This window comes from Trachypithecus francoisi, unplaced genomic scaffold, assembly GCF_009764315.1.
Source record: "Trachypithecus francoisi isolate TF-2019V2 unplaced genomic scaffold, Tfra_2.0 Lachesis_group20, whole genome shotgun sequence".
NCBI classification, from domain to species: domain Eukaryota; kingdom Metazoa; phylum Chordata; class Mammalia; order Primates; family Cercopithecidae; genus Trachypithecus; species Trachypithecus francoisi.
The window spans coordinates 9439587-9453786 of record NW_022681466.1 but is presented as its reverse complement, the minus strand read 5'-3'; the positions used below and the strand labels follow the sequence as shown (position 1 = coordinate 9453786).

At 42.7% G+C, this 14200-nt stretch overlaps 1 protein-coding gene across 10 annotated transcripts in view; it reads right to left on the bottom strand.

Moving 5' to 3' along the window:
* Nucleotides 1-14200, bottom strand: part of TNRC6C (trinucleotide repeat containing adaptor 6C) — a 156731-nt gene that overhangs the window by 70689 nt on the left and 71842 nt on the right. For all 10 annotated transcript variants that reach the window (XM_033182348.1, XM_033182345.1, XM_033182347.1 and 7 more), the window contains one exon: nucleotides 9655-9981. In XM_033182348.1, the coding sequence (XP_033038239.1) occupies nucleotides 9655-9981 (327 nt within the window). The remainder of the gene's footprint in view (nucleotides 1-9654; nucleotides 9982-14200) is intronic.

The following is a 14200-nucleotide window of genomic DNA, read 5'->3' as shown; positions in this document are numbered from 1 at the left end:
CCGCCCAACCCTCCTAGGAGACGCCACCTCGCGTGCACAGCTGCCTCTACTCCTGCATCTAGGCTCGCCTGGCCTCTCGCTACAACATGTCGGCTGGGTACAGCGAGAGCCGCCTCCTGTAGAGCTGCCAGGGAGCTGCCAGGAAGCTCCCAGGGCCAGCCTGCGTCCGGGCCACCCGCGGGCGCCCGCGGCCGCAAGCCGGGCAGGGCTGGGCAATGCCCTTTCTACTCCAGGAGGCACCCGAATCATCCCCTTCAACTAGGGGTGGAGGCATGGACGGATGGGATTTTACAGCTTTGATTATCTAATTGCAGCTGACACTAAACCGATCTTCCTTCCTCTTTAAATTCTTTCAATTGTCACAAACATTTTCACTTCAGGACCCAGTTACAATTAGCATCACAGCCACTTTTCTTCTGTGTTTTTGAAAGTCAGCCAAAAGAATAACGGCATTTTGCCTATTGGCTGCAGGCGAATAAACTGCGGCTCTCTCATCCTGCCTTTGTTTTCCGCTCCTTCTTTCTCTCTTTTTCTAAACAACTCCTAAACATTTGCCATGCCAACACTAGCTGTAATATTCTAAATGAGCCCCATATGTAAATTGGCAAGTGTCCAGCTTCTTACTTTCCTGCCTCTATCTAAAAAAGATCTAAGTAGCAAACACTACCATATATTAATCAAAGCCTCTGTTTATAAATGTACAAAGCAGCCACCAAAACAGTACATTGTTCCGCCTTTGGCACAAGAAGTTATTATTATTATTTTTTGACGATAAAAGCTCTTAAGTGTTTCAAGGTGGAGTTATCCTGCAGACTTGCAGAAACATAATCTGCACTGAACATGACATGTTCAGGTAGCCTTCTCTGGAATCTCTGGAAATCACTGTACTTACTAATACTCATCTTCTCAGTTAAGATCTGTTGCCATTTGGCTAAATGAACTCCCATCCAAATCAATATGTGAATTTACAAATCTACTTTTCCCTGTATTATTTTATGAGAAGGCCAATGTTTCATTTGCTGGTAATACTCTTTATCTAAAGAGAACCTGGAATCAGGGCTGGGAGGCACCCTGGCCTGTCTGCCTCGCAGAAGCCCTTCTTCGACCATTGGCAATAACTGACTGTCTCTCTCCTGCTACTGCCAGTGAAAGGGGTAGGAATAAAAGTTCTTCCAGAAACCTGAAAACCCTGCCCACCACCCTATATTTCCGCCACTCTCGTTCCACCTCTGTCCTCTGGGGCTGCCCAGGGTCAGTGGGGCTCTCAGGCCAGCCCTTTGACAGCTGAAATGCGCACAGGCTCTCCTCCTCTGGGGCTTGTTGTAGGCTCCCCTCTGTTGTTCTCCCAGTCCTTAGAGGGCATTTCTAGGCCTTTATTGCCCTGTCTGCTCTGGATGCCCTTGTGTGCAAGCCTGTGTTTCCCATGAGGGATGGCCGCCACAGGATGCTGCCTGAGAAGAGTCACAGCATTAACCACTGGCAGGAGGGTCAGCTGGATGCTAGAGGGTCAGCTGGATGCTAGAAAGCTCCGTTTAGAATTGTTAGCTCATTACAAAATTGGTTTCACTTGACTGAATTTCACTTCAACATCAGCATTATCAAATATTAAAAGCATCTAGGACTTATTTTTGCATGCAAGTATTAGAAGTCTTGGTTACCTTCTAAAATGGGATACCTGTTAACATCAATAATGCTACAAAACCAATGACGCTTCTGCCCAACGCCCGGGCCAAAGTGGGTGACAGCAAGAAGTTGACACCAAGAATAGAAGGGATGGCTGACCTGATAAGAGGTAGGGAGTCGGGGGGCAAGATTTGAAATTGTTGTTCTGTGGGGACCTGCAGCCTAGCAAAAGTTCACCTGGTTCTCAAACATGGGCTGCTCTTTATCGTCACAGGATACAGTGAGATTGCTGGTCACTGGAAGACTAATGCTATCTACACCTGTTGCCTGTTCTGTAAAAAAATACGGTCAACTCTGTTTTTGTCCCTACTGTGTCTTGACACGTTCCAACTTGCCTGTCATTAATTCATGCCACTGGGCAGAGAACAACCACAGAGCATTCAGTCGTCAGTAAAGAGCTGTGCTATAGGTGTCTGTAGGATGTATTCCTGTATCTGAGCAGCTAGGTCATATTACCCAACATTTTGATAAATCCTGCCAAATGCCTACTTACATTCCGACCAACAGCACAACAGTGTCGCCTTTTCCCGCACTCTTGCTGATCGTCTGTGGTGGTTACAGGGTCTTGAGAAGATTAAATGAGTTAATATGTGTAAAGCAATTGGATCTTGCAAATGGTAAGCACTCAATCCATAGTACTGCGTTATTGTAATAGAGGGATATTAACAAGATTTAAAGTTTTGACAATTTGGTAAGTGAAAGTGGTCTATCAATGCTGTTTCCATTTATCTTTTCCCTGATTACAAGGAAATACTTTTTTTATTTTTATTTTTTTGAGACGGAGTCTCGCTCTCAGGCTGGAGTGCAGTGGCGTGATCTCGGCTTGCTGCAAGCTCTGCCTCCCAGGTTCACACCATTCTCCTGCCTCAGACTCCCGAGTAGCTGGGACTGCAGGCGCCCACCACCACGCCTGGCTAATTTTTTGTATTTTTAGTAGAGATGAGGTTTCACCGTGTTAGCCAGGATGGTCTTGATCTCCTGACCTCGTGATCGACCCACCTCAACCTCCTAAAGTGCTGGGATTACAGGCATGAGCCACCGCGCCCAGCCACAAGGGAATACTTTCAACATACTTAGGACCCATTTGTGGTAGTTCTATGATCTGCCTGTTCACATTCTTTGCCCATTCTTCTATTGGACTGTTTTTCTTTTGATTTGTAGGAACGCTTGGTATTTTTGTGATATTTACCTTTTGCTATTTACACTGTAAACATGTCCTCTCAGATTTTATTCATATTCGTGTACAAAAATTTTAAATTTGTATACCCTCAAATCTGTCAGTCTTTCTTTTCATGGCTTATGATTAACATTTTATCCCAATATTTAGAAAATACTCTTAGGTCATCTTTCCGTAGTTCTTATATTTGTCTTGCATATGGCTTTCCAGCACTCAATATTGATCTGAATCACTATTTTCTCAGTGATCTGCAACTCTCCGTGTATACATCTGTTTTTCCCCCTGCTCTCTTTACATTGTAGTTCCTGGATCTGTGTTTATTCCTGCCCTAGAAACACACTGTTAAAATTACTCAAGGATCACAGCTCCCAGTGATAGCTCATTATGCTTTTTCAGTTTTTTGGCCCTTCTATTCACGTACATTCGCTCTTCTAAATGAACTTCAGAATTAGTCTATCAAGTTCCAAAAGCAACTTGTTGGAAGAGCTTTAAATCTGAATTTAATTTGGCTCTATTACCAAAAGAAGCTTTTATGCTGGTTTATTACTACTACTTAGTAATACCAACAGCCTACTTTTCGAGCCTTAGATCTTCCCGCTGCCCCCCCTGCCACAATGAGCCTGCAGCGGTTACTGAGAGGCTTTACAATTGCCGGTCTGCGCTTTTTGTGCGTGCAGGTCACTCCACCTGCAACGCCCTTTCACCTTCTTTGCCCGGCACAGCTAACTTGAAACTCCGCTCGTATCACCTCCATCAGAAAGGCTTCCTTGCAGTCCCCTATCCGTAGTTTGGGTTAGTTGTCCTTTCCATGTGGCACTCTATCCTTGTCTCTGTTACAACACCTGGAAGTGGCTGACTGACTTATTGGTTATTGCAGGACACTTCCCTCACGAATTGTGCGTCCCCAGTGCCAGGGATGTGACGTTTGGCAGGCATTCAACAAATGTTCTGCTCAATGAACAAAAGATGACACACATGACAAAACCACAGTCTGAAAGGCTAGCATCTTCCTCCCTTCTCAGAGCTGCGCAAGCCGAGTGTGGCACTGCTACCTGAACATTCTCACATAGGAAGAAAAGGAAAAAGAGTGAAAGAGTGTGAAGCTAGTACACTAGTTTGTCTAAGAAATGGCACAACGTGTGGTTGCAATTTTCTATAGAAACAAGCTTGCAGATTAATGTAAATCAAAAGGTGAATTATGACAAAATGTTGCAAGAGCCAGATGAATCTACTGATTTATATCCTGTTAGAAAGCATATGCTATATAAAGAAAAAGAACAATGAAATAAATGTCAGATTAAGTCTCTTTTCTTTTTTTTATTTTATTTTATGGAATCTTGCTCTGTCGCCCAGGCTGGAGTACAGTGGCATGATCTCAGCTCACTGCAACCTCTGCCTCCCAGATTCAAGTGATTCTCTTGCCTCAGCCTCCCGAGTAGCTGGGGTTACAGGTGCCTGCCACCACACCCGGCTAATTTTTGTATTTTTAGTAGAGATGGGGTTTCGCTATGTTGGCCAGGCTGGTCTTAAACTCCTGACCTCAGGTGATCTACCTGCCTCGGCCTCTCAAAGTGCGGGGACTACAGGCGTGAGCTGCCGCACCTGGCCTATGTAAGTCTCTTTTCTAATTTCACCAGTTGCCTTGTACTGTAACAGTATATAAATTTTATCTATACTTACACAGCTAAAAACGCTACAAATTCCATTTTTAACTCTTCAAAAACATTCCCATTTCTGCTCCTCTATAGCTTAATTTTATCCATAAATCCTCTCTGTTTATTGCAATGGACACGTTAAGTTTTCCATTAGTACAGTACGGGACTATAACATTTACTTCCACGGGAAAGCAGCAGACAACTGGTCAAATACTCAGTTATGAGGAAACGAGGATGCCCACAAATCTTCACTGTGCAACTTTTTAAAGCTATGACAAAGGTGACTTGAACTCCATCGATTCCTTCCACGAATACTTCACCTTCTTTAGTTTTTGCTAAACACACTAAAACTTGGGGGGAGGACACAGAGTTTACATACTAACACACCTGGGAAAAACACAGAAATCCATGTGCTAAGCTGAAAGAACTCCCAGTTTCACTTTGCTTTTTCATTAGAAATGGTGTGCTGTTAAATTCCTAAGGATTCCTCACCTGCCCCCTGCTTGGTTAATTCAGCCTTAGTTCTACTGACCCAGCATTTGTACTTCTGTACTTCTTTTTAATTTAACCTTACAAGTTAGAGCAATGTAATCATGAAAAAACCTCTATTTTTTGTTTTAATGTAGAAGTGACTGTAGGAGTCACTCCTGCATTAAAGTGACAGATACAAGTACAATGAAAATCTATGTATTACTTTTAAGAAAATTTTAAGAGCTTTTTTCTTTTTTTTTTGAGACAGAGTCTCGCTCTGTCACCCGGGCTGGAGTGCAGTGGCCGGATCTCAGCTCACTGCAAGCTCCGCCTCCCAGGTTTACGCCATTCTCCTGCCTCAGCTTCCCGAGTAGCTGGGACTACAGGCGCCCCCGCTACCTCGCCCGGCTAGATTTTTTTTTGTATTTTTTAGTAGAGACGGGGTTTCACCATGTTAGCCAGGATGGTCTCGATCTCCTGACCTCGTGATCCGCCCGTCTCGGCCTCCCAAAGTGCTGGGATTACAGGCTTCAGCCACCGCGCCCGGCGAGAGCTTTTATTTCAAACTGTATCTAAAAATACTTTCACTGCAACCAGAAATCTGGTTACTCCTCAGGAATACACGAATACAATTTCACCTGGATATGAATTCATTAAACAACTGTAATATGAAAAAGAGAACTCTAGGACGGACAAGTGAAATTTCAAAATATACACAAATCACAGAGTGATGAGAAAGCTTTACTGCACGGTTTTCGAATTTAGTCAGTTAAAAAATTTGAGTATTTTTTTGAAACAGGTCTTGCTATGTTGTCCATGCTGGTCTTAAACTCCTGGGCTTAAGCGATCTTTCTCCCTCAGCCTGTCAGGTAACTGGGATTTGTAAACACTCTGCTTCACAATGGTGTTTCAAAGATGGGTACATATTTGTTGTATATTTCAAAGTCTCACATTAACAACTATCACCTGCATTACTCAACACTTACTATAAGCAAGGCCTTGTGCTGAATATGAAATAAATACCTCATCTTTAAAATTAGGAATCTCTTCATTTCAAAGATGAGTCGAAAGTGCAGGGAGTGAACATGATTTAGTCAAGGTCACACAGGAGGTGGTGGGTCTGGAAAGTGGACTGGGCCTGTCTCTTGACCACTTTGCCACACTGCCTCCATGCATGCTGATGCTCACCTACAATCCCTGTGCCAACACCACAACAACATGGGATGGTGTTCCAGAAAGGCCTTCCACTGACAAAATCAAACACAGTCATTGGAATAGTGTCCGAATCAGAAATTTAAGGGCAGGGACCTTAGAGATTAGAGGTCCTGAGAGGTTCAAAACCTCTCATTCTAGATGAGAAAGGGAAGTACTAGTTGGTGGCATAGTGAGTTCTAGTTTCCAAGTCCTCACCTATGGTTCAGAGATTTTCCCATTCTGCTTAATCATGGAAAGCTCAGAGACATTATTTATTTTTTCCTGTTGCCCAGGCTGGAGACTCGATCTTGGCTCACTGCAACCCCCAACTCCCAGGCTCAAGTGACTGTCCCACCTCAGCCTCTTGAGTAGCTGGGACCACAGGCACATGTCACCACGTCTGGCTAATTTTTGTACTTTTTGTAGAAGTGGGGTTTTGCTATGTTACCCAGGCTGGCCTTGAACTCCTGAGCTCAAGCAATTCACCTGCCCAGGACTTCAAAGTGCTGGCATTACAGGCGTTAGCCACTGCGCCCGACCTCAAACATTGTCCTCATAGGATATTTCCAACTTAGTTGAAAGGCAAGACTTTTATGACCTAATCAGCCAAAAATATAGGATATATAGTATACAGTAAGTGCAAAGGTGTGTGTTACAAACTGGGCATATTACATCTGTAAGAACAGAATGGAGACAGAGCTGCTTGGGGAAGCCTCATGGGTGCGGGGTAACAATGAACTGAAGGAAAGTGGGGGTGGGAGGGGCAATTAAGCACGTGTGCATAGGGGGAGGGGACTTGACAGTTAGCATGGCACACTTGTGAGACAGTAAGAAAGCAATCCCAATCATAATAGAAAGTAGGCCATGGAGACCAGGCACGGTGGCTCATGCCTGGAATCCCAGCACTTTTGGAGGCTGAGGCAGGTGGATCACCTGAGGTAGGAGTTTGAGACTATCCTGCCCAACATGGTGAAACCCCTTCTCTACTAAAAACACAAAATTAGTCATGCATGGTGGCGGTCGCCTGTAATCCTAGCTACTCAGGAGGCTGAGGCAGGCAGAAGAATCACTTGAACCCGGGAGGCAGAGGTTGTGGTGAGCCAAGGCTGTGCCATTGCATTTCAGCCTGGGCAACAAGAGAGAAACTCAGTCTCAAAAAAGAAAAAAAAAAAAGGAAAAAAAGAGAAAGTAGGCCATAGAAAGTAGAAGGGAAAAATGATGGGGAGACTCAGCTATGAAGGGCCTTCACAGCCAGACAGAAAAACATAGAGTACATTAGTAACTAGGTGACCAGGGCAGGTTTGTGAGGGGGCCCCTCATCAATGAAGGTGATGAGTTAGAAAGATGCATCTGGCTCGGATACCAGAGACCGTTAAGGAAGAGATGAAATTGGTATAAAATGAAGATTTTTGTTTGGGAGTCAAGAATGAATTTCTTATTTTGTGCTTACTACATAGATTGATCAATTTTTTGAGATGTTTTTAATCCATAAAATGATTTATGTTCTTCTATATATTGTATATAATATACATGTATAGTATATATAGATACATAGTATATAAATATATATATTTTATACTATATATACATATATAGTATATAAAAATATATATATTTATACACACACACACACACACACACACACCTTTTTTTTGAAATGGAGTTTTGCTCTTGTCGCCCAGGCTGGAGTGCAACAGCGCGATCTCTGCTCGCTGCAACCTCCACCTCCCAGGTTCAAGCAATTCTCCTGCCTCAGCCTCCCGAGCAGGTGAGATTACAGGCATGCACCAACATGCCCAGCTAATTTGGTGTTTTTAGTACAGACTGGGTTTCTCCATGTTGGTCAGGCTGGTCACAAACTCTCGACCTCAGGTGATCCGCCCACCTTGGCTTCCCAAAGTGCTGGGATTACAGGCATAAGCCACCGTGCCCAGCCTACAATATATATTTTAGAAGGACTATGAACTAGGAATATTTCCTTGGATAATGTTATCATATTTACAGAGACAAATATTTAATGAAAGAATATTATCATTGCAAGATTTTATTGACTTAATTGCTTATTTTCTACTTACCTAAGAAGATACCAGTAACATTCTGCACCAGCAGCATGTGATGAGAACACTGACGCAATACTGTCAACCAATCACATCACAACCAGATACAACCAAAACAGGCAGGGCTGTTACATTTCTTATTCAGTTTTTCAAAATAAGCCCCTTAAATTAACACACCAAGCTATTTAGGTCTAACTATAGAATCCTTTTCTCTGTTAAGATTTTCCCAAGGACCCTATTGGGAAAGTAGCACGTCTGATTGTAAACGGTTGGCAACTAAATAGATGAGACTATATTCTTGGTCAGTAAATATATTTTATCTTTTCTGCCTTGCTTTTTGGTGACAATCATTGACCTACATCCCCTCTACAAAGTGGTTAGCAGATGAAAGTCAAGGCTATTTGAAGAGACTTGGTAAAGTTGTCTAAAAATATTAGTTCTGACTATACTCCAAAGTCACAGTTCTAAAAAACATTGCTATAAATACTTTTAGGTCATGCTAGAATTAGTCCCCATATTAAAAAGCAGCACATGAAAGAAAACAAGAATATGAAAACAAGAATATGTTTCTTTTAAATTCCAATCTAAGAAGCCTCTTTGCATATCTAATTACAGACCTTAATTTCACAACCATGAGCAGGTAAGTTTCCATTCTAGAAACAGCACCAATTATTAGTTGTTATTTGAAACCAAAAAATTGAAGAATCTAACAGAGAACATGGCAGTTGACCACAAACACTTTGTTCTCTTCCAAAAATTCCTTAAAACTACAGTACATGAATTTTTCAAAAGTACAAATTCATCAAGTCAAGGAGATTGGAAAAGAAGCTGACAGGAAATGAGAGACGTCTACATTTTGGCAGCTGGAAAGCAAATAAACAAGTGGTGATTTTTCTTAGGCGCCAAAACAAAGCTAACAACTAGTTACAGGCAAGGCAGCAACAAGAAGCGGGGCTTAGGGTGAGGAGGCACCAGACAGGCTTGGCTCAATGTGTGTGACTAAGCTACAGTTAGAAACGCTTAGTGGAAGGATCGGTCCCTGCAAAAAATGCTTGTGTGCACTCATAAGAAAGACTAGGAAATTGAGAAAAGGGTTTTACTGAAAAGTTTTCACTGCTGGGTTCTAAAGTATCTGCCTTGATGGGTTCGTATGAACTAATGTACGGACCTTTAGTTTCTGATGAAAAATAAGCTCAGCTGAAGTAGCTCATGCCATCTGCAAACTCATGAGCAATAATGTAAATAAACAGAGGGAAAACACAATTAAATTTTAAAACCCACTTGAAATGAAATGAATTTGTCTGTCTCTGTGTATGGAGTGAGTATGGACCAAAATATGTCATTTCTATTGCTCAGCAGCAAAACTGAAAATAGCCAACAGTTTTCAGATCAAAACCATGTCTCATGTGGTTTTTACCTGGTTGGAGCTTACTGGGATGATGCTGTGTTCCGGCTCCAGGTAGGGGAGGTGGGCTTACCCCTGCAGGCCCAGCACCCTGGGTTGGGCTCACACTGGTTAGAGTCCCCGTAGGCAATGGCTGGCCTCTCTTTAATAGCTGCTTCTGTTCTTGCTGGCGGAAGCGTGGAGGCACCTCACGAGGCAGGTAACGGGATGCAGCTGGCTGCTGGCCACCGGCACATGAACGTTTGCCATTGTTGCTGCTGGAGATAGTGCTGGTGGAAGTACTGGTACTGGTACCGGCAGGTTGGGGCTGGCTTGAACAGGTCTTAGTAGGTTCTGGCACTAAAATGAGCAAAAGGCAAAAGAACCCAAAACTTTAGCTAGACCCCCTTAAAATCCAACCCAGACCAAAGAAACCATAACCAAACACTGAGAAAAAATGACAATGCAGTGCTCTGGAAACAGAACTGAAGTCTAGAGTTCCTAGTTTTGGAAACAGAGCTAGACTGAAGTCTAGAGTTCCTAGTTTTGGAAACAGAGCTGGACTGAAGTCTACAGTTCCTAGTTTGAGACCTAGTTTTGCTACACACAAACCAATCTTGAGCGTTTGAGCCAGCTATTCTTGGGCCTTGGTTTCCTCACCTGCAAAATCAAGGTGATACAGGAAGACTGGAGCAGCAGTTCTCACACTTGGTCTGCATCACAATCACCTCGAAGGCTTATGAGAGCCTAGACGCCTGGCGCCCACCGCCAGCCTTTCTGATTCAGTGTCAAAAAGCAAGGAGAAACTGGGAATTTGCTTTTTTTTTAGTGTCAGACGGTGTCTCACTCTGTCACGCAGGTTGGAGTGCAGTGTGGCGCCATCTTAGCTCAGTGCAACCTCCACCTCCCGGATTCAAGTGACTCTCCTGCCTCAGCCTCCAGAGTAGCTGGAATTACAGGTGCAGGCCACCAAGCCCAGCTACTTTTTATATTTTCAGTAGAGATGGGGTTTCACCATGTTGGCCAGGCTGGTCTCGAACTCCTGACTTCAAGTGATCCGCCTGCTTCAGCCTCCTAAAGTGCTGGGATTATGGGTGTGAGTCACCATGTCCGGCCAGAATTTGCATTTCTAACAATTACTGGGACGATGTTGATGCTGCTGGTTCTTGCACCTCTCTATGAGAACCACTGCTCTTGTTCAATATTTATAAAACGAAGGAATCTTCAGGTGTCCATGAATTTGTATGTATTTTTGTTTTAACTCTGATGATAATGTATAGAACATATATTGGTGCATTCTGGGTTATCTGAATAATTAAAGCTAAATAATGACATTTTAGTCAGCAACTGACTTCATATATGACAGTGGTCCTGTAAGATTATAATGGAATTGAAAAATTCCTATCGTCTGGTGACACAGCTGTTGCAATGTCGTAGTATAACACATTACTCATGTGTTTGTGGTGATGCTGGTGGTAACAAACCTACTGTGCTGCCAGTCATATAAAAAGTCTAGGGAGGCCAAGGTGGGCGAATCACCTGAGGTCAAGAGCTTGAGACCAGCCTGGCCAAAATGGCGAAACCCTCTCTCTACTAAACACACACATACACATACACACATACACACACACTAGCCAGGTGTGGTGGCAGGTGCCTGTAATCCCAGCTATTCAGGAGGCTGAGGCAGGAGAACTGCTTGAATCCGGGAGGTGGAGGTTGCAGTGAGCTGAGATCGCACCACTGCACTCCAGCCTGGGCAACAGAGTGAGACACTGTCTTTAAAAAAAAAAAAAAAAAAGTCTAGCACATACATTATGTACGCTAGTAATTATGTACAGTAGTAATTATGTACAGTAGTACATAATGGTTCAGAATAACTATGTTACTGGTTTATGTATTTACTATGCCTTTTGTCATTATTTTAGAGTGTATTGCTTCTACAAAAAAAAAAACCAAAAAAAAAACAAACCACCACCACCAACAGTTAACTGTAAAACAGCCTAAGGCAGGTCCTTTGGGAGATATCCAGAAGTCATTGTTATCACAGGAGATGAAAGCTCCACGCGTGTTACCTTCCAGTGGCACAAGATGTGGAGGTGGAAGACAGTGATACTGATGATTCTGACCCGTGTAGGCCTTGGCTTGTGTGTGTGTGTTTGTGTCTAGGTTTTTAACAAGTTTAAAAGTTAAAAAAAAAAAAAAATTAAACACAGAAAAGAGCTTAAATAAGGATATAAAGAAAATTATTCTTTGTACAGCTGTACAATGTATCTTTTAAGCTAAGTATTATTATGAAAGAGTAAAAAAAAACTTTAAAAAAATTAAAAAGCTGTATTCCTGAAAAAAAAGTTTTAAAAATAAGTTTAGTGTGGCCTAAGTGGATAGTCATGTCCTAGGCCTTCACATTCACTCACCACTCACTGACTCCTCAGAGCAATTTCCAGTCCTGCAAGCTCCATTCATAGTTAACTGCCCTATACAGGTGTACCTTTTAAAAATTCTTAATAGCATATTTTTCTTGTCCCTTTCGTATGTTTAGATAACATAAATACTTACCATTGTGTTGCAATTGCCTACAGTATTCAGTATAGCAATATGCTGTAGAGGCTTGCAGCCTAGGAGCGAAAGGTTCTACCACATGGCGTAGGTGAGTAGCAACCTATACCACTTTTGCACAGTGACAAAACAGCCTAACGATGCACTTCTCAGAACGTTATCTCTCTGTCAAGCAAGGTATGATTGTACTACTGAATTTCAGTGTCAGCAACGGTGGTCTGGCATCTGTAGCACTGCCACACTCTGCCAGATTTACTGAACGCAGTTGGGCCTACTGTGCGAATAATGAATTTGCATTAAGTGAAGGTCCAAAATCATATTAAAGTTGCATAAACAAAAGTTTCATAGTAATTTAAATTTTAAAAAAGGAGAAGAGTTGGGTGATAACCTAATAATAGGGTTTACTAATAAGCATGCCAAATGCAAACAGTGATTCAAGTAGTAACTCTGCATGCCGACATGTAAGTGCAAAAGAGTCTTGTGCCTCAAGAGTCAGAGTCCTACCTCATCTTGTACACAAAACATCATTATCCAGGTCATTACATTTATCTTGTTATTTGAAAACACTTTTGGTTTTCTACTCAATTTGTAAACATCACTGGTTTAACAGTTGAAAAAAGCTATGTACAAAATGAGTTTATACCTAGTTCTGTGCATACCTTTTATGTAGAAGAAACAATAAAAAATATTTTAAGTCAACATTGGGGGGTGGTTCATGATACGGTACTGTTTTCCTTTACACTGCCAGCTCCAGTCTACCTGCAGTTTTTGTCTCAACATGTAATTGACCATCTACCATGTGAACACTACAATGTCTACACTGCCTGTATCCTCCAGGTCTTTGCCTCACTGTCTAGCTGTCACCAATGTCTGGCAAGTCCTTAGTCCTGGATGAACCCACTGTCTACTCTCCTTACTTCCTGACTCAGGTTGCTAAGTACCTCTCAAGAAAATTATGTGACATGCAGTTTGGTACCACTATGAATGCATGGTCCCGGCCTCAGAATGCCCTCATTGCTTCCTGTTAATCCTGCAACTTCCTGGGTCTGCCTTGTTCCAGTGCTGTCAACAATTCATTGAAAGATCTTCCACTCCTGAGCTCCTAATGCCTTTACCTCCTTGTTTCCACTTCTCCCCATCTCCAGAAAATGAACTTGACTACTCTGCAGAATAAATAAAAGCCATCAAGTAAAAACTCCAAGTTTCTATCACTACAGATATATGAGTGTCACCCTGTTCTTTGTCCCACATCTGCTACTCCTATCTAAGGCTAATACTGTATTCCATCAACTCGAAGATGCACATCCCCTCACAGGTTACCATCACTTACATTGGGATGTGTCTTATAATGGATGACAGGTCAGTGCACAGGCAGCATAGTTTCCTTTCTTAATGGTATGTGCAATACCGATATGTCTCACAATCAATGGGGTCAAAGAAGCAATGCAAGGGGGCACCCTCCAAACCTCTGGATCCTATCTTAGGGACTTGGCGTGTCCTGGGTCTTCAACTCACAACTCTCTCCAAAGTAGATATGAAGGCCCAAAACATAAGATTGGGTCTCGGATCAATTTCTTGCTTTACAAATATTTCCCTATCTTTTTTCTAGCCAGAGTTTTAATGAGGGAACTGAATATAAAAAAGAAGAGGGTTGCTGTGTTTGTGTGCAGAGTGAAAGAAATTGCATTTCCAACCTGTAACTGGCCCAGGGACTGTCTGGCTACTGTAATTAGCTCCTTCTCATTATCATTTGAACACGTTCAAATCTTTAATCTCTTCACAAATGGCAACAATCACCTCTCTCCTGGACTCCACATTCTCCTCCAGCTCCTCCCACTCTCTCCTCTCCTCCTGCCAAACCTTCATGGAAACTGACTACCCAAGGCCATAATTTCTTCCTTGCTGCTAAAATCCAAGGCCATGTTATCTTCTGACTCCTCAGTCTTCAGACCAAAAGACCCCTGAGCTATCTTTATCAGCGAAGACCACTCCTGCCTTCTTGCCTGTCTACTCCTCCGTGCTG